The 27,080-nt window shown below is 48.5% G+C and overlaps 1 protein-coding gene across 1 annotated transcript; it reads right to left on the reverse strand.

Annotated features, from left to right (window-relative positions):
- Window positions 1-8,641: 8,641 nt before the first annotated feature.
- rhoub (ras homolog family member Ub) lies at window positions 8,642-26,242 on the reverse strand. Its single transcript, XM_060856257.1, has 3 exons — window positions 25,691-26,242; window positions 13,691-13,749; window positions 8,642-12,628 (listed from the first exon to the last, which is right to left on the reverse strand). Exons 1-3 carry the CDS (start codon window positions 25,908-25,910, stop codon window positions 12,170-12,172), a joined length of 738 nt encoding a protein of 245 aa, XP_060712240.1. The 5' UTR covers window positions 25,911-26,242; the 3' UTR covers window positions 8,642-12,169.
- Window positions 26,243-27,080: the final 838 nt, after the last annotated feature.

A 27,080-nucleotide genomic window follows, 5' to 3' on the forward strand; every position in this document is an offset into this window, starting at 1 on the left:
GGGGGATACAGCAGTCCATTTGCACACAGTAAGCTCCCACAGCCAGGAATGAGATACAGACCAGATCATGTGCTTTTTTACGTGTGCCATCTTGGTCACGGGATTAAGACTGGCTGGGAGACCAACCACCTTTGAAGTTACTGTGGGATGTTTTATCTTTATAGAATCCCTACAGGGTGGAAACAGGCCATTTGGCCCAACAAGTCCACACTGACCCTCCGAAGAGTAACCCGCCCATTCCCCTATCCTATTACTGTACAGTTACCTCTGAGTGATGCACTTAACTTACACATCCCTGAACACTATGGGGCAACTTAGCATGGCCAATCCACCCTAACCTACACATCCCTGAACACTATGGGGCAACTTAGCATGGCCAATCCACCCTAACCTACACATCCCTGAACACTATGGGGCAACTTAGCATGGCCAATCCACCCTAACCTACACATCTTTGGATTGTGGGAGGAAACCGGAGCACCGGGAGGAGGCTCACACTGCACAAGGAGAATGTACAAATCCCACACAGACTCCACTGAGGGTGGAATCGAACCTGGGTCCCTGTTGCTGTGAGACAGCAGTGCTAACCACTGAGCCACCGCGCCACCCCTTCTCAGCCTGAGAGGGAAGACTTTGCCTAATGGTCTGCTGAGATGTGCCCCCACACCCCCTGGGTAAGCTCCAGGCTAGATTGGCACCTAAAGTGGGGTGGCACATTTAACCTCCCAGCTCTGAGACAGGAGCACTACTGACAGAGCTAAAGTCCACCCACATGATTGTGCCACCTACAAGCATGGCACAGCTAACCTCGATGATGCGACTGTTGACTTTGGGCAGAGGTAGGGGTGCTGGGAGTGATGGCGTAGGGGAGAGAACTTTAATATTGGTATACTGGGGTGAGTGGCTTTCTGTATGAGTGTGAGTCACTCAAGGTTCACCCATCCTGATGGTTTTTCCATAAAAGGGACCTAAGGGAGCAACTTGTTTCAGACAGAGGGTGGTGCATGTATGGAATGAGCTGCCAAAGGAGGTGATGGAGGCTGGTCACAATTACAGCATTTAAAAGGCATTTTGGATAAAAATCTTCGAGTAAAAAATGAGGTCTGCAGATGCTGGAGATCACAGTTGAAAATGTGTTGCTGGTTAAAGCACAGCAGGTTAGGCAGCATCCAAGGAATAGGAAATTCGACGTTTCGGGCATAAGCCCTTCATCCTGATGAAGGGTTTATGCCCGAAATGTCGAATTTCCTATTCCTTGGATGCTGCCTAACCTGCTGTGCTTTAACCAGCAACACATTTTCAATTTTGGATAAAAACATGAGTAGGAAATGGTTTTGGAGGGATATGGGTCAAACACAAGCAAATGGGACTTAATTAATTTAAGATATCTGGTCAGCATGGATGAGTTGGACCGAAGGGTCTGTTTCCGTGTGGCACATCTCTAAACTTTCCGACAGGGGTTATCAAGAAAGGCCAGGTAGGCTGGGGCTTTTTTCCCTGGAGTGTAGGGGTGACCTGATAGAAGTTTATAAAATAATGAGAGGTATAGCTCAAGTTTTCTTTTCTCTATGGTGGGCGATTTCAAGACTGGGAGGGGCACATTATTAAGGTGAGAGGGGAAAGATTAAAACCAACGTGAGGGACAAGTTTTTTAGGTAGAGGGTGGTTCACGTGTGGAATGAACTTCCAGAGGAAGTGGTGGATGCGGGTGCAGTTACAACGTTGAAGAGACATTTGGCTAAATACATGATACAGGCCAGAAGCAGGCAGCTGGGACTAGTTTAGCTTTGGATTATGGCTAGCACGGACTGGTTGGGCCGAATGGCGTGCTTCCATGCTGTGTGAGTCTGAGGATTTGCCCCTTTGGAAGATCAGAGAAGCGCAAGAAATTTCAGCACAGTGACGGGCAAAAGGATCTGGGGGAACTGAAGGGGTTAACGGGCTGGGATTGTGAGTTGAATGTTCAGCTGACAGCAGCGATGGAAGGTTGGCGGACCGGGGAAGGCATGATGTAATGCATTGTCAGGATGGACGACCTTCGTACCAGGAGGAGAAGTAACTGCAGCTGATGAGGATTTGAGCTTCACGGCTGTTAAGTTTTAAAGAGGCAGATCCGAGCAGAGAGGCCTTGTCAGTGTTGTCACTGGGCTTAGAATTCAGAGGAATCTCGAACTGGTGGGGGGAGGGTTGTTGTTACAGAACAAGGGATTGCTCATTTAAAACTGAGATATGAAGGAATTCCTTCTCCCAGAGAGTCACGGAGGTCTGGAACCCTGTACCCCAGTGGCTCTGGGTGGGAACGTGGCTCAGTGGTTAGCACTGCTGCCTCGCAGCACCTGGGACCCGGTCCCACCCTCAGGTGACTGTCTGTGTGGAGTTTCCACATTCTCCCCGTGTCTGTGTGGGTTTCCTCCGGGTGCTCAGGTTTCCTCCCACGTTCCAAAGATGTACAGGTTAGGGTGGATTGACCATGTTAAATTACCCATAGTGCCCCGGATGTGCAGGTTAGGGCGGAGTGACCATACTAAATTGCCCATAGTGCCCAGGGATGTGCAGGTTAGGGTGGATTGGCCATGGGAAATTATCCGTAGTGCCCAGGGATGTGCAGGTTAGGGTGGATTGACCATGCTGACTTACCCATAATGCCCCAGATGTGCAGGTTAGGGCGGAGTGACCATACTAAATTGCCCATAGTGCCCAGGGATGTGCAGGTTAGGGTGGATTGGCCATGGGAAATTATCCGTAGTGCCCAGGGATGTGCAGGTTAGGTGGATTGGCCATGGGAAATTATCCATAGTGCCCAGGGATGTGCAGTTTATGGTGGATTGGCCGTTGGAAATTATCCATAGTGTCCAGGGATGTGCAGGTTAAGTGGACTGGCCAGGATAAATTACCCATAGTGCCTAGCGATGCGCAGATTAGGTGGATTGGCCATACTAAATTACCCATAGTGCCCAGGGATGTACAGGCTAGTTCGATTAGCTGCAGGGAATGGAACAGAGGGTGTTGGCATATCTGGGTAGGATGCTACCCAGAGGTTGGTGCAGACTCGATGGACTGAATGGCCTTTTCTGTAGGGAATCTATGCGGTGGGGGCTATATCAATGAAACAATGTAAATAGGAGGTAAAAAGATTTTTGAATTATCAGGGAATTCATGGCAATTTTGAGCTGGTGTGAAAAAGGGATGGAGGCCAGGGGCAGATCAGCTCTGGCTTCATTGAGTGATAGGTAGCCCTGAAAGGCCAGAATAGTCTCCTCCTTCTCCTATTACTTGTGTTCTTCCCCCTCTGAAAACATGCCCAGCAGTGAGTGGAATTTAAAATTAATTAAATGTGGAATCGAGGAGGGGGAGATTGTTTGTGACATAGTGGTAGTGTCCAACCTCTGAGCCAGGTTTCGAGTCCCACCTGCTCCAGAGGTGTGTAATAATATCTCTGAATGAGGAGGAAAGTATCGATCTATAACTGGGTCCTTCCAGGCCTCCAGATTTAAATAAAGCACACGTCAGTTGGAAAAATCTAATCTGATTGTCACGGTTACTATTATAGAGTCATAGAGATGTACAGCACAGAAACAGACCCTTCAGTCCAGCTCGTCCATACTGACCAGGTATCCTAACCTAACCCAGTCCCATTTGCCAGTGCTTGGCCCACATCCCTCTAAACCCTTCCTATTTGTGTATCCATCCAGGTACCTTTTAAATGTTGGGGGTTGAGAGTGTGGTGCTGGAAAAGCACAGCAGGTCAGGCAGCAGGAGAATCGACTTTTTGACCAGGAATTCATCCGGATTATGCCTGAACCATCGATTCTCCTGCTCCTCGGATGCTGGCTGACCGGCTGTGCTTTTCCAGCAGCACGCTCTCGACTCGGAGCTCCAGCAGTCCTCACTCTCTCCTGGCCTTTCCAATGCTGTAATTATACCAGCCTCCATCACTTCCTCTGGCAGCTCATTCCACACATCTATCAGTAAAACCCCATTTGGTTCACCAATCCTGCCTTTAGGGAGAGGAAATCTTCCATTGTTACCTGGTTTGGCCTACACGTGACTCCAGACCTGCAATGATACGGTTGACTCCAAAATGCCACTGGATTCAAGGGGCAATTAGGGACAGGTCTTGCCCAATGAAGGCCACCCTCCCCCCGACAGAATAAAAACAAACTCCCAGGGGGTCATTAGGGCCTACTGCCTGCCCCTCTTCCGTGGTTACGTTAGAGCCCGGGTGTCCTTGGAGAAGGAGCACGCGGTGTCCACCAACACCCTGGGGTTGTGCAGGGAGAGGTGGGCGCCGCAGGGAGTGGAGTGCATCATTTCCCCCTCCAACTCCATTTTGATTTAGTCCCTGCCCTCCCCTTCACTGTTTTGATCACACAGCATTGCCCTTTGATGTGAAGGGCACTGCTTGTCACTGGCCCCACTCGGGTGTTTTCCTATCTTCCTGGTGGTGGAAATTAAATAAAGATTTGTGCACTTTGTGTCTCTCACAGCGTCTCGCACTTGCACACACACACACCATGGGTGCTGGGGAAAACATAAGCACTACCACTATAAATACCGGAAGAAACATCAAAGCAGCGCTTCACAGGAGGCTCCAATAGCACTGATGATGTTCCCTAGCCAGGGAACGAAACGTTTGCAGCAAAAACTTCCAGCTCGGCGAACAGAACCACAACAATAAGCACTACTGAAGTTAGGCGGCAGTGTGGGGGTTAATACAAAAAAGAGAAAAAAATATAAAAACAAACTCCCTCACTGCACCTCCAACCCACCCACACCCCCAGTTACCCTGGAGCTAACAGGAGAATCTCCCAGTTAGCCCTCCTAGCTGAAACCAGAATTAAAAACAAAAATCATGTTTCTCAACACTTCCGTTTCTTGCTTGTGCTGTGAGCTATTTGGCCAGGTGGGCCGGTTCAAAGGTGAACAACCGTGCGACAAGATCTCCAGGAATAGATGTCTAACCAAATGGGAACCGAGAATTCTGCCTGACTGCTGTCATTTGCTCTCTCACCTCCCGTCGACTTGCGCTAGCGATCGAGATCAGCTAGCTCGGTGCAGGCTGGAAGGGGTTACCATTTCCCCACCCCCCTCCTTGACTTGTCTCTGAAGGGCCCAGACTCAAACCTGCCTCGCTCTCTGCTCTGGCTGCTGTGCCTGAGCGAGGGAACAAGAGTGGAACTCCCAGAAAGTAATCTACTCCGCACAGGCCAAATTCCATCAGATGACTCAAGGTAAACTCCAGATGACTCAGTGGAATCAGCCAGCGATTCCCTTGGGGCAGGTCCCAGGCCTAAGCAGTGATTGCTAGGGGCGGGGGGGGGGGGAAGGAAAGGCAAATCCTAGAGAGAGCAAAAAAAAAGTTACCTGGGCAGCTTTTCTTCTTTACCTAAGATGGTGTAGGGAGAGGCCATACTTTTCACTGCACTTATTTGACAATAAAGCTAATTCCCATTCCCCAGTTCCAATACTAATTCCAGGAGAAAGTGAGGACTGCAGACATTATAGAACATAGAACATAGAAAGATACAGCGCAGTACAGGCCCTTCGGCCCTCGCTGTTGCGCCGAACGAATCCTACCTCACCTACACTAGCCCAATAACTTCCAAATGCCTATCCAATGCCCGCTTAAATGACCATAAAAAAGGAGAGTTCACCACTGCTACTGGCAGGGCATTCCATGAACTCACAACCCGCTGTGTAAAGAATCTACCCCTAACATCTGTCCTATACCTACCACCCCTTAATTTAAAGCTGTGTCCCCTAGTAACACCTGACTCCATTAGCGGTAAAAGGTTCTCAGTGTCGACCCTATCTAAACCCCTAATCATCTTATACACCTCTATCAAATCTCCCCTAAACCTTCTCTTCTCCAATGAGAACAGCCCCAAGTGCCTTAGCCTTTCCTCATAAGATTTTCCTACCATTCCAGGCAACATCCTGGTAAACCTCCTCTGCACTCGTTCCAATGCCTCCACATCCTTCCTATAGTATGGCGACCAAAACTGCACACAATACTCCAGATGAGGCCGCACCAGAGTCTTATACAACTGCAACATGACCTCAGGACTCCGGAACTCAATTCCTCTACCAATAAAGCCCAGTACACCATATGCCTTCCTCACAGCACTATTTACCTGGGTGGCAACTTTCAGAGATCTGTGTACATGGACACCAAGATCCCTCTGCTCATCCGCACTACCAAGTAGCCTACCATTAGCCCAGTAATCCATCTTCTTGTTACTCCTACCAAAGTGAATGACTTCACACTTAGCTACATTGAATTCCATTTGCCACATTTCTGCCCAGCTCTGCAACTTATCTATATCCCGCTGTAACCTACCACTTCCTTCCTCACTATCCACAACTCCACCGACTTTTGTGTCATCCGCAAACTTGCTTACCCAGCTTTCAAGCCCTTCCTCTAGATCATTTATAAAGATAACAAAAAGCAATGGTCCCAAAACAGATCCTTGTGGTACACCGCTAGTAACTGCACTCCAAGATGAACATAGTCCATCAACTACTACCCTCTGTCTCCTTCCAGCCAGCCAATTCCTAATCCAAACCTCTAATGTATCCTCAATGCCATACCTCCGTAGTTTTAGCATTAGCCTACCATGGGGAACCTTATCGAACGCCTTACTAAAATCCATATACACAACATCTACTGCTTTACCCTCGTCCACTTCCTTAGTCACCTTAGACTTCCTTAGTCATGTTATAGATCGGAATCGAAGAGTATGGTGCTGGAAAAGTGCAGCCAGTCAGGCGGCATCCGAGGAGCATAATCCTGGTGAATTCCTGATGAAGGGCTTATGCCTGAAATGTCGATTCTCCTGCTCCTCGGATGCTGCCTGGCCAGCGCCACTCTCTTCGACTCTAATTCTAACCCCAATTCTAATTCTAAACTCGTGTGCACCACCCCTGTCATCCAAACAACAAGGCACACCTCGGGAGTGTGATGAAATACTTCCCATTTGTCCGGTTTGAGCTATAGGGAGAGGTTAAACAGGCTGGGACTGTTTTCCCTGGAGCGTCGGAGGCTGAGGGGCGACCTTATGGAGGTTTATAAAATCATGAGGGGCATGGGTAGGGGTAAACAGACAAGGTCTTTGCCCTGGGCACACGCACTCGTATGTATTCAGTGATTGTATGCATACTACGTAAACGTGTTTCTGGGTGTGTTACACGTGTGTGTCTGTGTATGTATTACATGTGCGCACCTGAGTTTTGCTTGTAACAATATCAAAATATTGCTGGAGAAACTCAGCAGGTTCTGGAAAAAGAGCTGTATTAACATCTTGGGTCCAGATCCTCTTCACCAGAGTTTTGTCTGTGTTGTATGTACTTGCATCTGGGTCACGTATGTTCATTTTCTTATTGACTTTCAGGATGTGGGTGTCGCTGGCTGGGCCCAGCATTTATCACCGGTCCTTAGTTGCCCCTTGAAAAGTTGCCTTCTCAAACTGGTGCAGAGCATGGGACTGCTCTTCCCATGGACCCAACAGGTCAGAGATCCACTGCTGAAGATCAGAGATGGGGTGGAAGGTGGGGGTCGTTGAGTTACAAGGAGAGGCTGGGTAGGCTGGGACTTCTTTCCCTCTAGCATTGGAGGTGGAGGGGTGACCTCATAGTGGTTTCTAAAATCACGAGGGGTATGAATAGCCAAGGTCTTTTCCCCAGGGTAGGGGAGTCCAGAACTAGAGGGTATGGTCATACAGTGTGGAAACAGACCCTTTGGTCCAACTAGTCCACTCTGACCACTAAGGTGAGAGGGGAAAGATTTAAATGGGATCCAAGGGGTAACTTTTTTTGACGCGCACTATGCTGTAATGTTCTATGTACACGGGAGGTAGCAAGTATATGAAATGAATTGCCAGAAGAAGTGGTAGATGTAGGTACAGTTACATGAATAGGAAGGGTTTAAAGGGATATGGGCAAGTGTTGGCAAATGGGACTAGATTAATTTAGGATATCTGGTCAGCATGGAGGAGTTGGGCCGAAGGGTCCATTACTGTGTTGTGAAACTCTACAAATAATTCTGGTACTCCCAGTGCACACGCACGTGGGGGAGAGTCTGCCCCTCGTACATTACAACAGTAACTGCCCTTATGGCAGAACCTTGGAATACCCACAGGCTGTGCTCAGATCGGTGGGTGGCACAACGGTTAGCACTGCTGCCTCACAGCGCCAGGGACCCTGCTTCAATTCCAGGCGACTGTCTACGTGGAGTTTGCATGTTCATGTGGAGTTTTCATGTTCTCCCTGTGTCTGTGTGGGTTTGCTTCCACAGTCCAAAGATGTACAGGTTAGGGAAACTGCCCATGGTGTCCAGGGAGAGGGTGGGATGCTCTTCGGAGGGTCGCTGTGGGCTTGCATCCACACGGTAGGGATCCGAAAGGCGTAGGAAAGGGTAGGAGGCTGTGTACGCTGGTCTGTCTCTCTGTCATTTGGAGAACAGTGACCACTGTAATTAACTGGTTGCAAAATGCTTCAAGAGTTCACGGCGCTATACAAACAAACGTCCTAGTTTTTTTGTAAAGTGACCATCTCTTCCACAGGTACAAGTGCACGCGCGCGTGTGTGAGAGTGCGAGAGAGAGGGACACACACAAAAAACAGATAACAGGTGAAACACTCTCTTCAAAAACATTTTACGTTTTTATTTTCTTTTGTCTCCAGCACGTTGGAACCCAGGGGGGGTTCCAGTAACTTCCAAAGCAGTGTGTTAAATGCAAACAGTCCCCTGGACGACATCAGCTCGCACACACACACACACGTTAATGCTTTCATAGACTGTGGTTGGGAATTGATTCAAGACAATCAATCAATCATTTAATCAAATCTTCACACTAACCATATTTCTCTCACACACACACACTTACACACGCACACACTTACACACGCACAAAACACTTACACAATACCAGCTTCCACAAAAAGGAAGCAACGAGACCACAGAAATACAAACAGTAGTAGGCCATTCAGCCCATCAAGCCTGCTCCACCATTCAATAGGATCATGGTTAATCTGATATTCCCCATGTCCACTTTCCTGCTCTTAACTCCCTGACTAATCAAGAATCGATCTCTCTCAGCCTTAAATATGCACAAGGTCTTTACCCCCACTCTCTGTGGTAAGGAGTTCCAAAGATTCTCAGCCCTCTGAAAGAAATTCCTCCTCGTCTCAGCCTTGTAATAGCTTACACATGCCCTGTACTCCCAGTCAAACTAACAGAATCAAAATCGTCTCCACGTTATTTAGGATTTGCCATCACATCCGACTCTCCCCATGCTCCTGCTGGTCCCCCACTGAACTTTCTCCCTTCTCAGAGTGAGAGAACTTAACCTTCACGGTGCTGAGTTCAGTGGTGGTAGGAGCTGCGCATCTGTGTCCCACTCTCACGGGACACCTACCAAACCTGCTTTCATTGACAAATCCCCCCACCAACCTCCCTCCCCATCCAGCATCCTTGGGCACTGTCCCAGTCACATCCATCGCTGGGCGACAGGCGACGAGATAGAATGGCAAAGCATGGCTGAGTGGCCATGCCACTTGTTGGCCTAGCATCAGCTGGGCTCTTAAATGCAGGTGGGCAGAAGAATGCCCTTGTTGAGTCCCAAACAGGGGTCGAGATCAACCCCGGGTACAGAATCAGGCCTTCAAGCAATGAGGCCCACTAGTAGTAATGGGAATCTCTTGAGGAGCTGTCTCAACTGGGACAGGTCTAAATATGAAAATAAGAAAGGGCAATGGTGAGGAGTGACAAACAGCAAATAAAAATCCACAGGAAAGTGACAGGACTCTAAACTCAGTCAGTGCAAGGTCTAGCAGTCAAAGGGGGAAGCTCCCCCAGAGGTCAGTTTTGAAATTGAACCTGGCTCCAGCAACCTTTGTAGGCCTCTGCCATTACTGCATTTGTCGCTTGGCAGACACGGTTGCCATGGGTTACGGCACTAGCTAGCTTTTCATCTCTTGGAGGTGGAGTGGAAGGAGAGGGCATTAACTACAAGACAGTACTTCACCCTGGCTTAATCTCAAATCTAGGCCAACTCAACCCTCCAACTGACAAGTGCTTTACCTGAATCCGTGGTCCGGAAAGACCCAGTTACCGATCGACAATTTCAGAATCAGTTTGGACTGGAATCTTGACTTCCTAGCTCAGAGGTTGGGACACTACCGCCACTCCACAAAGAAGCCTTGTAAGTCCCAGTATTATCAGAAGCAGATGTCTCTTCCAGCATCCACACAAACCTTTTCCGAGCCACACTCAGTTCTGAAAAAGAGCCACTGGACCCAAAACACTAACTCTACTTTCTCTCCACAGGTGTTGCTAGACCCGTTGAGTTTTGACAGCAACTCTTATCTCTAAAAAAAAACAGGGCAACTTTGATGGCAACACTGAAGAACTTGTGAATTGGTTTCAGAACGCTAACGGGAGAGAAACTGGAATATTCGGCCCACTTCCTTCCCAGGACAACTTGGTGGGGAAGAAAGAGACATCTGCCTCTTGCCCAAAATTGGAGGCAAACATGAGCAGTAATGAATCCATTCACACTTGCACACATGGAGTGGCCATTTTGGAGCGGCCATTTTGAAGCAGGCATTAGTCCATTGTTGTTAGGGGCAGTGGTGCCCCAGACATGGATCAGTGTCAAGCGAAGACAGTCCCTGGTCATCAGTAATGCCAACTACTGTCTGTCTGCATTCATAGGAGTCCACCTTGCTTCATCTAAAGACACTAGTTTGAAAAATAATTGAGGCACCGACAATTGAATCAGATTGTCAAAGAATATCACATAACCCTCTACTGATTGCAAACAGTTAAATTATGTAGACATGCAAGATGCCACCCTGAGTCACCAGTGCTGAAGAAAAGGAGTGAAGGTTTTCACTTTCTCTCCCCTCCATCAATATTTCTCTCTTGACATATTTAAGAACAGCTGATCCTGTTGCTCCCTCGTTGCCTTCTATGGGATCATGCTGTGCACAAATTGACAACTCCCTGCATCAATGACAGTAGCCGTCCTTCAAAAGGTATTTCCTCGGCTGCTTTGGGGATGCCCGGAGGTCGTGAAAGGCACTATGGAAATGCAATCCTTTATGTTTTGGGTAAAAAAGAACATCAAGCTGACATTCGGTGAAACGGGAGTGGGGATGGGTTTGGGGGGGGGGGGGGGGGAGGTGAATCTCCAAAGAGACCCCAGATAGAAATTTGCCAAGATCCTCAATCCAATCTCCCACGTTACACTGCACTACACCCCCGCCCCGACAAACACACACTCCAAATGCCTTTTCAAAGTCACTGATGAAGGAAGGGCTTTCAATGTCTGAGGTGTTCGGAGCCCGAGTTGCGTTGCGAACTAAACCATCCAGGTGGAAAATCCAAGGCATTAACCGTTGCCATCCAGTTTGGGCCAATTTACAATAACTATTCCATTAACTAGCTAGCTAACTGACTAACTAGACGCCAACTGGTGTAGCTCTTCAAAATGGAGGTCACACTGGGGGAGAAAAGTTGGGGAATGCAATGGACCGAGGCGTGGGGGACACAGGCAGCAAGGGACCCGGGTTCGATCCCACCCTCGGGCATCTGTCTGTGTTGAGCTTACACCTTCTGCCCGTGTCTGTGTGGGTTTCCTCCCGGTGCTCTGGTCTCCTCCCATGGTCCGAAGATGTGCAGGTTAGGGTGGACTGACCAGGTGGGGATTACGAAGTAAGGGTCTGGTCTCTGGAGGGTCAGTGCAGGGATGGGATGGGGTGGGATGCTCATCAGTTCAGACCCCGACAGGCTGAACGTTCTGTTCCCACACTGTAGGCAATTCCACTGTGGTGGGCGTCACCCTGGGTCTAACCTTCCCTTCCAATCCCTCAGCGACAAGCCCAATTTCCAAGTGATCAGGGGAAGAAGGATCAGGATGCTTTGCCCGTCAAGCCCACCCGGGGGATACTGAAGATTTTCCATCCTTCCCTCACCCTGTCCCCCACAAACAAAAAGTCTTCGTTTTCAAACTTGGCAGGGATAGCAATTTGCCGAAACAACAAAAAACAAAAATCAGATTTATCATTAGGATGAAAAATATAGAGCGAGATGCCACTTCTCTCCATTCCTCCTCCACCAACACGTTCCTGAAAAGTCCAATGATTGAGAGCCACGGGTTGAACAGTCGTCATACCACGCAAACGTACTTTCGCCACCAGGATTTCGACAAGGTCCTCATTTTCTTGGCGGTTAACGCTTTCACCCGGTGCTCGCTGCTCGCCCGCGCGTCCGCGTGGCGCAGCCCGCTCACGATGGCCATGTCGAAGACCTCCTTCAGGTTCTTCTGCGTCAGCGAGGAGCACTCCATGTAGGCCACGGCGCCAACCTTCTCTGACAGTGCCCGGGCCACGGCCTGAGGCACCGGCTTCTCCTTGCACCTGGCCAGCTCGATCAGGACCTTCACGTCCCCCCGCAGGTCACACTGGGTGCCCACCAGGACCACGGGTGCCGTGGGGCAGTGCCGGCGGATCTCAGGGATCCACTTCTCCGTCACGTTCTGGAAGGACGAGGGGCTGACCACGCTGAAACAGAGCAGGAAAACATCGGCCTTGTGGTAGCAGAAGCGGCGTAGCTTGTCAAATTCATCCTGCGCCGGAAAGGCAGAGACAAGGGAGGGAAAGAGTAAAACGGATAAATTAAACTTTTGCCAACTCCACGCTGAAATAAACTCTGATCAAATCCCAAAACCGCACCAAATATTGACAGACTTCAAAAGATAACAGTGACTGAGGTTCGAGTAGGCCTTAATATTGCCTGTTTTAAACTACTACGTTCTCCTTCACATCACTGTTGTCCGAATCAAACTCGGAATTTCTCATTCAGATCACTGCTGCCTAATTCAACTTTTGGCTTGACATAGTTTTTTATCCCCCCTAAAATTGACTCCCCGGATTCTGAACGCTTCCCAGTCTCATCACTGTTACACAGGTGGCCAGCAGGTTACCCCAAGGACCAGGGGATTTTGAGTTTGTAACTGAATGACCAGAGGTGCGTGCACGCGCATGACCAAGAGCAAACAAGAGTGAGAGAATGCAACTCAGACGTTCTGAAGTTTGCTTGTTCAAACTTCACCCCTAGAGATTTAAATACCCCAAAATCTCTCGACTTTCACTCGAGTACAGTGAGATTAGATTACTTACACAGTGTGGAAACAGGCCCAACAAGTCCACACCGACCTGCCGAAGCGCAACCCACCCATACCCCTACATTTACCCCTTACCTAACACTACGGGCAATTTAGCATGGCCAATTCACCTGACCCGCACATCTTTGTGACTGTGGGAGGAAACCGGAGCACCCAGAGGAAACCTACACAGACACGGGGAGAATGTGCAAACTCCGCACAGTGCTGCGGGAATACTGTTTCAATGCAAGGTGTTGCCATCTGATATTGAATATTAAACGTGGAAAATATCCCCCCCCCACCCCCAAATGCAGATTTAACAAGAGCACTGGTACCTTACCCTGGTGACCTGGGCAAAAAAAAAGAGTGATCCTCAAATTAACTAGATTATTCAATGAGGGCACTTGCTTGCAGAGATTGGCCACTGCAGTGTACTGTTAATAACTTCACATCAAAAGTGAACCAAGACCTGACTAGGAGGATTAAGAACCAAAGTACAAGCTCACAACAAACACAGAGACTCACCTGGCCAGCGGTATCACAGAGCTGCAGTCTGATGGGAGCCCCGTCGACTTGAACAACAGCTGAAATACACAACAATAAGAGGAAATCAGCTTCATCAGCGCGGTGGGAATGGAGTGCTCCCTGATATCCAAAAACAGATCAACTCTGCATTGGTTTCTGAATCCAAGTCTCAAATTGCGTTGTCACGGTTACAGCAGATTCTACACGGAGTGGAAAGGGTCAGCATTGAGGAAGGCCTCAAGTTCCTTCTATCAAACAAAGATTCTTAGGGCCTGAACAGGGCAGATAAGAGTGTGTCTCAGACCAGAGGGAATGATCCCAGAATGAGGGGGTCATCCATTTAAGACAGAAATAAGGGGGAATTGAATTTCTTCTCTCTGAGGGGAGTGGCATTCTTTGCTGCAGAAGTTGTAGAGGCTGGATCTATAAGGTTATAAGACATAGGAGCAAAGATTCAAATCTGCTCCACGATTCAACCATGGCGGGTACGTTTCTCAGCTCCATTCTCCTGCTTACTCCCTGTAACCTTTGACCCCCACTGACCATCAAGAACCTATCTCTGTCTTAAATATACTCAATAACCTGGCCTCCACAGCCTTCTGTGGCAACAAATTAGTCCTTCCACATATTCAATTTGGATTTTTAATCATTGAGGGGAATTGAGGGCTACTAAGGAAAAGACGGAGTTGAGGATTATCAGATCAGCCATTGAATGGCATAGCAGAATTGATGGGCTGAATTACTGAATCCCTACAGTGTCCATCAAGCCCACACCAACCCTCCAAAGAGCATCCCACCCAGACTCACCCCCTACCTGATCCCTGTAACCCCTGCATTTCCCACAGCCAATCCACCTAGCCTGCACACTATGGACAACTGAGCATGGCCAATCCACCCTAACCTGCATTAGGTTTGGACTATGGGAGGAAATCATAGCAAACTCCACACAGACAGTCACCTGAGGGAGGAATCGAACCCAGGTCCCCGGGACTGTGAGGCAGCCGTGCTAACCACTGAGCCACTGCATCACCCCCAAATGGCCACCTTCTGTCCCCTCATCTGGTCTTACGAGAGTGTGAGAGAGAAGGACAGCGGAGGATTGCAAAGGAGCGAGACCGAAACATCGAATGCTGCTGAGAAAGGTCTCTGTGATTATCTGTAATTGTATTGAGACAATCCAAAACCAATACTCCCCCCCCAAACTGTTACTTTGGGCATGTGAATCTCCCAATGTCTGTGCTCAATAGCATCTCCTGAAACTAAGCCAATGAGGTGGCACACTGCTCAGTGTGTGCAAAACCTCAGAGACTGAACTGCTTAGAGGGAACGTTGCCTGTAACTAACATAAAAAAAATCACAGCGGGTCAGATAGCATCTGTGGAGAGAGAGAGAGAGAGAGAGAGAGCGAGCACAAGCTAATGTTTTGAGTCAAGGTAACTCTTCATCAGAGTCGGGTCCAACCTCTCCTCATGACTATGTCCCTCCACACCCCGGCATCAGCGAGCGAATCCTCACTGAGTTGCTTCCAATATCTTTCCACAGATAAAGGGGCCTTTATATGGAGTTCAATGTGACTCCTCTCCAGAGTTAAATGAAGCACTTTGGGGACATTGCGTGGTGTAGTGGTCAGTCTCTCTTCCTCCAGGCCAAAGTCTCTGGGTTCGAATCCAGCTCCAGGATTTAAGGCCGTGGGAGGAGAGCTTGTAATGTGACCAGACAGGTTGACCGTTGCCTTGGAAACACTTCTGACACCCCCCCACTTCAACCCCCCACCAATGGCAAGACTGGGAGAGAGATTCCATGACCATGGGATGGAGAGGTCTTTGGATCAGCCCAATTTGTACATCCAGAGTGTGATGCTGGAAAAGCACAGCTGGTCAGGTAGTATCCAAGGAGCAGGAGAATTGACGTTTCGAGCATAAGCTCTTCCATCAGATTTCTGATGCCTGAAACGTCAATTCTCCTGCTCCTCGGATGCTGCCTGACCTGCTGTGCTTTCCCAGCATCACAATCTCGACTCTGACCTCCAGCATCTGCAGTCCTCACTTTCTCCCTGTAGCTCCGAGTGCAACGTGGGTGTGTGTGAGGTGTGTGTGTGAGACTGTACCCCAGCGAGACCTAGTGTATGTGTATGTGTGTGACTGTACCCCAGTGAGAGTCAATGCATGTGTGTGAGACTGTAGCCCAGTGAGAATCAGTGTGTGTGTGTATGTGTGTGTGTGAGCGCGCGCGCGCACGTACGTGTGTGGGACTGGACTGCAGTGAGAGTGCATGTGTGTTGGAGCAAATTGGATGCTGGATAGGATCAGATTGGTGCCAACATGGGGACATGATGCCCCTTTGAGTTGATTCCCTGCCCTACCCATGGCAAAGATCAGGGGGGTGTTGAGAGGATGGGATGGGATCCATCCTTGGGCAGCGAACTCCAAGCAGCAAAGGTGGCGGTGGGCTGTCCGGAGGAGGGCGCCGCTATATCAATGCAAGTCTGTTCTTTCTCAGCAGGAGGCAGAGAGGCCTGGATCGACCCACACCTAATTGTGTGTGAATGAGAGAGCCAGACTAACTCGAAACACAAACACGGCTATCGGAGGGTGCTGGCTTTTTGTTCAGAAGCGGGTGGGAAGGGATGCAGAATGCAATGAAGAGAAACGCAAACACAGATTGAAAAAACTCTTCAAAAGGAACCGAGAGGGCATTTGAAAACAAAACAGAGAAAAAAGTACACTCACACACACAGCAAGGACGGATGTAGATTATTTCAAAAGCTGCTCAGGGAACGATCAGGTGTAAACAAAGACTTTAGTCTCTCAGTAATCGCAAGGGCAGTCCTGGGCAGGAGAATTTGTACAAATCCAACTTACAAAAGGATCAAAGGAAACAGGCCCCAGGCAGAAGTGTCACTGAAAAGAGCAAGTGGGTCAAGGTCTAAGAGAGTTGCAGGTTGAGGGGGAAGCGTTTAAATCTTGCGTAGAGTTCAGATGGTGCTGTTTGCTCGCTCTCTCTCTGTCTCATAACATTTCTGAGCAAGTGTCAGGGACTCCAGGACAAATGTTTTCTGACATTGCACCACCAGGGAAATCCCAGGCCTGATCTTCGGCTGCGGTTGGATTTGTTCATTGCAGCTCACAATAATGTCAGTGCAAGCACGCCCAGAAACCTGCCAACCGGAGATTCAACTTTTCTCATTTGGGAGGATTTGCAGATAAACAGCTCGACCCGAGTCAAAATGTGGCTGCAACTTTGCGACGCCCTCCCCAGTCGAATTGCTGGCAGCTTCTAACAGCCGAGAGACTTAACAAACAATCCAGGTCTTTTTCAGTATGTAATTTCAGCTACATCACACTGTAAACTTTTGCTATAAATTCTGTGTCTTACAATCTTATTCTCCACAACCACCTGATGAAGGAGCGATGCTCCGAAAGCTAGTGCTTCCAAATAAACCTGTTGGACTATAACCTGGTGTTGCGTGATTTTTAAACTTTGTACACCCCAGTCCAACACCGGCATCTCTACACCATGAAGACAGCTTGGCTGTGAGGAGAGGGCAAGGTACCCAGGCACTAGAGACCCCTCCACCCCCAAACCACCTGAGATTCATAGGAATGGGTATCTGAGTTAGCAGCAAGGCTGAATGGCCTACCCGTGTTCCTGTGACTCATGGCTTATTGGTTGTCCGGGTCATGGCAAGATAATGATAGCAATATTTACATAGAGCCTTTTCTTAAGTGAATCCAGTGCTTCACTTCTGGGCTGAGAGAGACGTGACATTAGGAAATGTGAGGCAGGTGACTGAGTGCTTGGTCAGAGAGATAGGGTTTAAAACAACAGCTTTAAGGGGAATGATGGGGTCAGAGGTTTAAAGGAAAACAAAGACATCCATTTATATAGCGCCTTTCTCAACCACCGAATAACCCAAGTGCTTTACAATCAATGAAATTCTTGTTTAATTGCAGTCGGGGTAGCCATGTAGGAAACATGGCAGCTATTTACGCATGGCAAGTGATTCAGAAACAGGAATGTGATGATGATAAGATAACCTGTATTTTAGTGACATATATATAAAAAAAAGAGAGCCACAAACACTGGCGATCAGAGACAAAAATTGTAAATTGCTGGGGAAACTCAGCAGGTCTGGCAGCATCTGTGGAGTGAGGAAGAGAGCACGGGTGAGAAACAGAGATAATATTTGGAGTTGACCCTGCGTCACAGAACATCTGACTGGAGAGTTACCGGGCTCAGCGTTAACTGTTTTTCTCTCTCTACAGATACTGCCAGACCTGCTGAGTTCGTCCCAGTGCTCTCTGTTTTTTTAGGGATGTTGATTTGTGGGTTAATTAAATATGGGTCAGGAAGGACATGGAGGATAATTCCCCTGCTGTTAAATGAAAGAGTGCCCTGGGATTTTGTTTTGATACCCATCTGAGCAGGGAACAACATCTCTGAAAAAGGTTAGAATTGGATTTTATTGTTGTGTGTACTCATGTACAGTGAAAGGTTCACAATGTCATCATTTCTGGCACCATCTTAGGTCCAAAGCATTATGTGAAGTGTGGAAAAAAAAAGTTTAAAGTTCAACATTATTTCTTAAAGCTCCAAAGTGTAGTCCTTCGTTCGCCATGGTCTGCAGTCACTCCCATGAGGGTTCCATCTCTCACCTTCACCCCCCACCCCCTGCGCTGACCTTGATCTCTTCATTTCCCCCCTGCCCTACAGGCTGGGCTCCACCTTCCCCCCCCCCCCCCCCCCCCCCACCCCCACCCCACTTCCTGTCTAGCTGCTGGAGTGCCACCATTAAGGCAATGCAGCTCTTCCTCATTACTGCACCGGACAATTGGCCTTGGTGGTTCGGTTCACTGACTTGAGGTGGGACTTGACCCGAGTAACATTACGACCCAGAGGTGAGCGTGCTGTGCATTGACACCTAAAGAGGATGGGGCTCTGGGCTCTGACGGTGGAATGGTTTCGTTTTATTCCGTTCATTTGTGGGATGAGGGTGTCACTCACTTGTTCCCCTTTCCTATAGTTGCTCAGAGGGCAATTAAAAATCACCCACAATGCCGTGGGGTCTGGTTACACATGGGTAAGGATGACAGATTTGTTCCCCTATAAAAAGGACATTACTGAATCAGATGGCTTTTGTTTTAAAACCAACAATGGTCATCATTTGACTTTTAATTCCAGATTCTTTAGAATTATATACCATAAAAACATAGGAGTGGAAGGCAGGCCATTTGACCCATCGAGTCCACTCTGCCATTCAATCATGGCTGATGGGCATTTCAACTCCACTTACCCGCACTCTCCCCATAGAGATGTACAGCATGGAAACAGACCCTTCAGTCCAACTCGTCCATGCCGACCAGATATCCCAACCAAATCTAGTCCCACTTGCCAGCACTTGGCCCATATCCCTCTAAACCCTCCCTATTTATATACCCATTCAGATGCCTTTTAAATGCTGTCATTGTACCAGCCTCCACCACTTCCTCTGGCAGCTCATTCCATACACGTACCACCCTCTGTGTGAAAAAGAGTTGCCCCTTAGGTCCCTTTTAAATCTTTCCCCTCTCAACTTAAACCCACGCCCTCTAGTTTTGGACTCTCCCGATCCCTGGGGAAAAGACCTTGTCTATTCACCCTAACCATGTCCCTCATGATTTTATAAATCTCTATAACGTCTTTATTGAATTCTAATTCCGGGTGGGATTTGAACCCTGGGTCTCTGGATTAACAAGCTAGGGATAAAACACTGGTCACCTCCTGAAAAAAAGACAAGGACAGACAAGAGGCTAGAATTGGATAGGCCCACCTTAAACAGTAAAACAGGGTTGCAGCTGACTGGTACATATAAAATTCTAACAGGACTGGACAGGCTAGATGCTAACAGCACGTTTTCCCTGGTTCAGGAGTCTAGAACTAGAATGCACACAGTCTCAGGATAGGGGGTAAGCTATTTAGGACTGACATGAGGAAAGATTTCTTCACTAATCTCCCAGCGATAGGAAAGACGTTGTTAAATTTGAAAGGGTTCAGAAAAGATTTACAAGGACGTTGCCAGGGTTGGAGGATTTGAGCTACAGGGAGGGGCTGAACAGGCTGGGGCTGTTTTCCCTGGAGTGTCGGAGGCTGAGGGGTGACCTTATAGAGGTTTATAAAATCATGAGGGGCATGGAGAGGATAAATAGACAAGGTCTTTTCCCTGGGGTGCGGAGTCCAGAACTAGAGGGTATAGGTTTAAAGGAGAGAAGGGCTTATGCCCGAAACATCGAATCTCCTGTTCCCTGGATGCTGCCTGACCTGCTGTGCTTTTTCAGCAACACATTTTCAGCTCTGATCTCCAGCATCTGCAGTCCTCAGTTTCTCCTTAAAAGGAGAGAGGGGAAGGATATAAAAAGGGACCTAAGGGGCAACTTTTTCCACACAGTGGGTGGCTCATATGTGGAATGAGCTACCAGAGGAAATGGTAGGTGCAGGTACAGTTACAATAGTTACAAGATATTTGGACAGGTACATGGATAGGAAGGGGTTAGAGGGCCAAAGGCAGGTAAGTGGGACTAGTTGAGTTTGGGGACCTTGGTCAGCATGGACGAACTGGGCTGAAGGGTCTTTGATGCATGGCTCTAAATATTCTCATCGGAGTGTTCTCAAACCCCTGCTCTCCATTTCTACAACCTCTGTCATTCAAGATCTCTCCTCACCTCCAACTCTGGCCCCTTGCTCACTGAAGGTTAATAAAGTGGTCATTCGGCCCCTTGAGCCTGCTATACTGGCCAATGTGATCACGACCCGTGTTGGGCCATCACCTCCACTTCCCCACCTGCTCCCCATGTCCTTTGATTGGCCGAGACACCTAAATCTAGGCTCGTCCCAGACTGGAACGATGGTGCATATTCCCCTGGGATAGGGGTGGGCTTTCAAATCCCAGAGAATTCCCCAATTTCCCTTCGCTCCACCATTGCTAGCCCTTGTCCGAAGAAGCTTCGAACCCCACCCTTGACCGTGCTTTGGGTGGTCTGCTGTGGTATCCCGTCAGTGGGCTTAATGTGGAAACCTGCTCCTGTACAACGGCACAATCATTTTAACGAAAAGGCAACACAAATGAAGATGTTGTTCAGGACGAACAGACACCGAGTACTGCCCTCCAGCAGTTGATATCACTAGTGCATGTCTCCTTAGGCAGTACATTGTGTTCCAGGGCGGTGGCCTTGTTGTAATGTGACAGTCTCCAGGGTAAAGCTGTACAAACCATGGAAAGAGCAGGAACATCCCACAACCATGACTCCATCAGAATGAACTGTTTGTAACTTAATTCAGAGTCCAAGCCCGGAATCGGCGGGAGAGCAGGGATTAATACATTTCAGATTTTCGATTCACACCACAGGAACCAACTAAGGCCATGCAGGCTCACAGAATCACCAGGAGCTGGCTATACAGCCTGCAGCCATTCCCTTACAGGATGCAGACAGCTAGGCTCATTATTCTCAAGGTCCTTGCATAACACTGGGGTATGGGACTGGTGGGGACAGGTATGTCGTTGTATAACACTGGGGTACAGTACTGGGTGGGGACAGGTCTGTCTCTGTATAACACTGGGGTACAGTACTGGGTGGGGACAGGTCTGTCTCTGTATAACACTGGGGTACAGTACTGGGTGGGGACAGGTATGTCGTTGTATAACACTGGGGTACAGTACTGGTGGGGCAGGTCTGTCTCTGTATAACACTGGGGTACAGTACTGGTGGGGACAGGTCTGCTGTATAACACTGGGGTATAGTACTGGGTGGGGACAGGTCTGTCTCCATATAATATTGGGGTACAGTACTGGGTGGGGACAAGTCTGTAGTTGTATATCATTAAGGTACTGGGTGGGGACAGGTCTGTCACTGTATAACACTGGGGAACTGTACTGGGTGGGGACAGGTCTGTCACTGTATAACACTGGGGTACAGTACTGGGTGGGGACAGGTCTGTCACTGTATAACACTGGGGTACAGTACTAGTGGGACAGGTCTGTCACTGTATAACACTGGGGTACAGTACTAGTGGGACAGGTCTGTCTCTGTATAACACTGGGGTACAGTACTAGTGGGACAGGTCTGTCTCTGTATAACACTGGGGTACAGTACTAGTGGGACAGGTCTGTCTCTGTATAACACTGGGGTACAGTACTAGTGGGACAGGTCTGTCTCTGTATAACACTGAGGTACAGTATTGGTGGGGACAGGTCTGTCTCTGTATAACACTGAGGTACTGTACTGGTGGGGACAGGTCTGTTGTTGTATAACATTGAGATACAGTTGTAACCCCATGGAGGATGCCACAAGTGAACATGGAAATTACGAAGCAAAGTGACAGACACTGAAATGCTGTCTTGTCTCCCTAAAACAATGCTGGCACCAAGATAGGATGCAAGGTCAGCGATTATACTCCGAGGGTTAGAGACTTTTCGAAAAGTATCTATTTTCGTGGAAAAAATAACAGGATTTGAACAATGTACAGCCTGTTTTCCATTGTTAAAAGCTGGACAAACAGTAGATATTAACAGAAAGAGACGCGTGGAGAGGAAAGTGAGGCATCAACAAGATAATAAACATTCTGCTGCCTTATCTCCAGGGAGCCCAGGCTTGTACGCAGGAAAAGCTTGTCTGTTCAAATACACAGTTTTTCCCCCTCCTGAAGGTCTTCCCTCCTGCATCTGATGAATTTCCCTGAGTGCGGCTCTGTGGAGTGTCTGAATAGGTGGGTCTGAAGCTTAGAAACGATGAGCCAGACCGATGCAGCATTGAGGGAGTTCCACACTGTCAAAGATACTGGCTTTTGGAAGCACCATTGCCCAGGCTCCATTCCAAAGAAAGGGCAGGGGCCCGATATTTATTCCTTAACCCAGCTCAGGAAAGTACACGTTCCCTGATGTTTGTTCTTCATGGCAACAGCGACCCCACTCAAAAACAAACGCATTTCATTGGCTGCGAAGGATTTTGGGGATTTGAACGGCAGTGGGTGCAAAGGGGAAGCTGGAAGTCTCTCTTTTCTGTGCTGAGAGAGAGACAGATAATTCATCCTGGCTATTTGACTGGTGAAGCCCTCACATCCGATCCCAGCCGTTCATCCATCATCCCCCCCCACCTACAGTTTAGCACTCGATAGCAGGACGGGGGTGGGGTGGGGGTGTTGGTGGACTCACTCCTTTGCCTGATCGAGTTAGGAGCTGGTGGGTACCACGGTGGTTCAGGGTTTAGCACTCCTGCCTCATAGCACCAGGGACCCAGGTTCAATTCCACCCTCGGGTGACTGTCTGAGTGGAGTTTGCACATTCTCCCTGTGTCTGCGGGTTTCCTCCCACAGTCCAAAGATGTGCAGGTTAGGGTGGATTGGCTATGCTGAATCGCCCATAGCGCGCAGGGATGTGTAGGTTAGGGTGGATTGGCCATGGCGAATGCAGTCTAAATGGAATGCTCTTTGGAGGGTTGGTGTGAACTTGATGGGCCAAATGGCCTGCTTCCACACTGTCTCTCAATACTATCCCTTCCTGGTCTACCAGCTGTTTCAGTACCAGAGCTCAAACTTTGTTGTGGCCAGCCCTGAGTCACAATTTGCTTACAATAGCAAATCACGCCAACAAGGCCAGAAGGCATCAGAGCAGAATGAGGCCATTCGGCCCACTGAATCTGCTGGCCAATAGGTTTCTCGACCCCATTCTCATTCTCTTTGATCTGGGCATCCTTTGTCGTCAGTGTTCACCCAACCCCCCCCACACCCCCATCCCACCTAACTCCAAAAGTCAGCTCTCTTTAGAAACATTCAGGGTGTCGAATAAATGCCAGTGACCATCTACATCCTGGAAAATGAATTGACAGAACTCCCCCTCAAAATAAAACCACACTTCCCCTCCCTCCACCTGCCTCCATTGACACTTCCACTTTCCAGATCAGAATTGTACCATTTGCAGGACATCTAACAGCATAGACGGAGGCCATTCCCATATCTGCTAGCTCTCAGAATCACCCCCACCCTTTCTACTCTTGCCCCTCCCCCTCATTTCCAAGTATTTATCTGATGCCTCTGTTTAAACCGGCTGCTGCTAGCTCAGATAGCACATTCCCAGACAACTTTCGATCAGAAATTAAATCAATTCTCTTCCACCTCCTCTGCCAACCCTGCCAGGCCCTGTACAGTTCTGACACTTACAATCCTCAGTTTATCTATTGGTCAACAAACCTTCCAACTGCAGGCCCTTAAAATGCTGACGCAAGACATTTCTCTCTCTCTCTATGTTACTCACACTTGCCCTATTCCCTCCTTCACCAGATCTTTCTAAAACACCGTATCCATGGCAATCAGGTCAGTGCAAACTGATCAAGGTTACCAGCTCCATCTAAAAGGGCCACACAGCTCAATGTGTGACAGGAGGTAGACCAAGGACTCTCAGTGGGTGGAATTGAGCAGAGAGAGGAGGGGAGTGGGACTGACGGGAGGGAGCTTGCGTGGACTCAATGGGCCGAACAGCCTCCTCCTGTACCACAATGGCTCAAAAACCAATTGGTGAAATGGTGAGCGGGAACATTTACCACAAAAACTAGTCGATTTAATTCTGTATCTAACCCCTGTGCTGTCCCTGGCCTGGGAGTGTTTGATGGGGACAGTGTAGAGGGAGCTTTACTCTGCATCTAACCCGGTGCTGCCCCTGTCCTGAGAGTGTTTGATGGAGGACGGTGTAGAGGAAGTTTTATTCTGCATCTGCCCCTGACCTGGGAGTGTTTGATGGGGGGTAATGTAGAGTGAGCTTTACTCTGCATCTAACCCTGTGCTATCCCTGTCCTGGGAATGTTTGATGGGAACAGTGTAGAGAGAGCTTTACTCTGTATCTAACCCTGTGCTGTCCCTGTCCTGCGAGTGTTTGATGGGGCAGTGTAGAGAGAGCTTTACTCTGTATCTAACCCTGTGCTGTCCCTGTCCTGGGAGTGTTCGATGGGAGACGATGTAGAGTGAGCTTTACTCGGTATCGAACACTGCGCAGTCCCTCTCCTGGGAGTATTTGCTGGGGACAAAGTTCACTTTGCCTACAATTAAATACCCAAATCTCACGCTCAGCTCTCCGATCCGAAAGTTGGTCTCATGTCCCACAGATAACCCCAAGACCCTCCCTCTCCAAATGCAGCGCAGGAGGTGAGAGTTGGATCTGGGAACCCAGTCCGCGTCTGCTGCCCCAGGGTTAACTAAAACCAGGGGCGGCACGGTGGCACAGTGGTTAGCACTGCTGCCTCACAGCGCCAGAGACCCGGGTTCAATTCCCGACTCAGGCGACTGACTGGGTGGAGTTTGCACGTTCTCCCCGTGTCTGCGTGGGTTTCCTCCGGGTGCTCCGGTTTCCTCCCACAGTCACAAAGATGTGCGGGTCAGGTGAATTGGCCATGCTAAATTGCCCGTAGTGTTAGGTTAGGGGTATGGGTGGGTTTCGCTTCGGCGGGTCGGTGTGGACTTGTTGGGCCGAAGGGCCTGTTTCCACACTGTAAGTCTAATCTAAAACTCCCCAGGTACAATCTCCCGGTCTCCCAGTCGCACTCCTGTAACCAGGCTAACAAAAACTTGATCAGTTCATAGCCTTTAGGTGCACATTTGGAACGGTCTGTTCCACCCATCATCTCTAACTCTCTGATATATGAAACCCTGGAGTTAATTTAAAATTATAATTTCAAACTTTTAGATATTGTGTATACAGGAATGAGTGCACACATGTTGTATATGGATATACACACAATGCATTTATTAACATGCATACACAATTCCTGCATGTACACATCACCTAGAGTGTGGTCTTGCAGGATTATATATATATACACACACACACATACATATGTATATCCACACACACACATACATATATACACACATACATATACATATATACACACACACATATACATATATACACACACGTTTCTCATTTTTAAAATTGTTTTTTAAAAAACTATCACCTTGAAGTGATGAGTCAACACTTACCAGAGAAATCATCAAACGCAGTGGGGACATATTTTGTTGGATAGCCGTTGGTTGTATAACTCACGACCAGGCTCGTCTTACCGACCGCTCCATCTCCCAGCAAGACACACTTGAGAAACCGCTCCTGGGAGCAGGCAGTCCGGCTGCTGTGTTTGGGTTTGTGCGGGGGAACTGGGGGTGCGAATCCCGCTCGATAGTCCAGTAAATCCTGGGGAGGCATTGCTTTCTCCGAGAGAGAGAGAGAGGGAGAGGGAGAGGGAGAGATTTTTCCTAAAATTCAAAAGCAAAATAAAACTCCCCCTCCCCACATAAGGCAGGGCTAAAAAAAAACTCGTAGAAGTTTAGCTCTAAACTTTTGGCGATCACCAAAATCATTTAAGGAAAAAAATAATAACAAAATAAAAAGTTTGGAAAAGTTTGGACAAAACTTTTCCGCGTCTTGTCAATTTCAGTGAAACTGACGCGGGGGGCGCCAAGTGATTAAATCGCCCCCCCCCCCCAACAGCCCAATTCTTCCTCCCCCTCTCTCTCTCTCTCACTCACACACACACACACACTCTCCCTCTCTGTCTGTACTGTCCGTTTTATAAATCTAACTCTCACTAAGTCGTCACCGCCTGGTCTGATGCAAATCTCAGCAGCTCTGGTACCTCCCACATAGCTCCCACCTCTTAAAGGGACAGCACAAGATGCCAAGTGCAAAGCTGGGGGTGAGGTGGGAGGGGAAGGTGACTTTTTTTAATGCAGCCATTCCTGCACCACCCATTTCCTCCCTCCAATCTAGTCAATCGAAATGGGGGTAAATAATAAACCGTTCTCACTCATTTCACAGCTCCCTTGCTCAACAACTGACTTTGTCCCAACTCTCCAAACAGCTCTCTCACTCATTAACCCACTCTCTCACCCATTAACTCGCTCTCTCACCCATTAACCAGCTCTCTCATTCTTTAATCCACTCCCCCACTTATTAACCCGCTCTCTCACTCATCAACCTGCTCTCTCTCACTAGCCATCTCTCTCATTGATTAACCTGCTCTCTCACTCATTAACCCGCTCTCTCACTCATTAACCCACTCCCTCACTCATTAACCCGCTCTCTCACTCATTAACCCGCTCTCTCACTCATTAACCCGCTCTCTCACTCATAAAACAAGTCTCTCACCCTTTAACCCGCTCTCTCACACTTTAACCCATACTCTCTCAGTCTTTATTCTGCTCTCTCTTGTCCTTTCACATGCTCTTTCTAACTCATTAATCTGTGCTCTCTGATTCATTAACCAGCTCTCTCTTACTCATTAACCTGCGTTCTTGTAGTTTTAACCTGCTCTCCCTGATCATTAATCTGTGCTCTCTTGATCCTATCATCTTCCTTTCCTTTCACTTTCAGTGT

This window comes from Hemiscyllium ocellatum, chromosome 47, assembly GCF_020745735.1.
Source record: "Hemiscyllium ocellatum isolate sHemOce1 chromosome 47, sHemOce1.pat.X.cur, whole genome shotgun sequence".
NCBI lineage: Eukaryota > Metazoa > Chordata > Chondrichthyes > Orectolobiformes > Hemiscylliidae > Hemiscyllium > Hemiscyllium ocellatum.

Excerpts from the sequence above, each read along its gene's own strand:
- rhoub (XM_060856257.1), bottom strand. The coding sequence starts at position 25,910 with ATGCCTCCCCAGGATTTACTGGACTATCGAGCGGGATTCGCACCCCCA. Across the intron at positions 13,750-25,690 it reads TGCGTTTGATGATTTCTCTG|CTGTTGTTCAAGTCGACGGG; the intron begins GTAAGTGTTGAC and ends TGTGTATTTCAG. Across the intron at positions 12,629-13,690 it reads TCTGTGATACCGCTGGCCAG|GATGAATTTGACAAGCTACG; the intron begins GTGAGTCTCTGT and ends TTTCCGGCGCAG.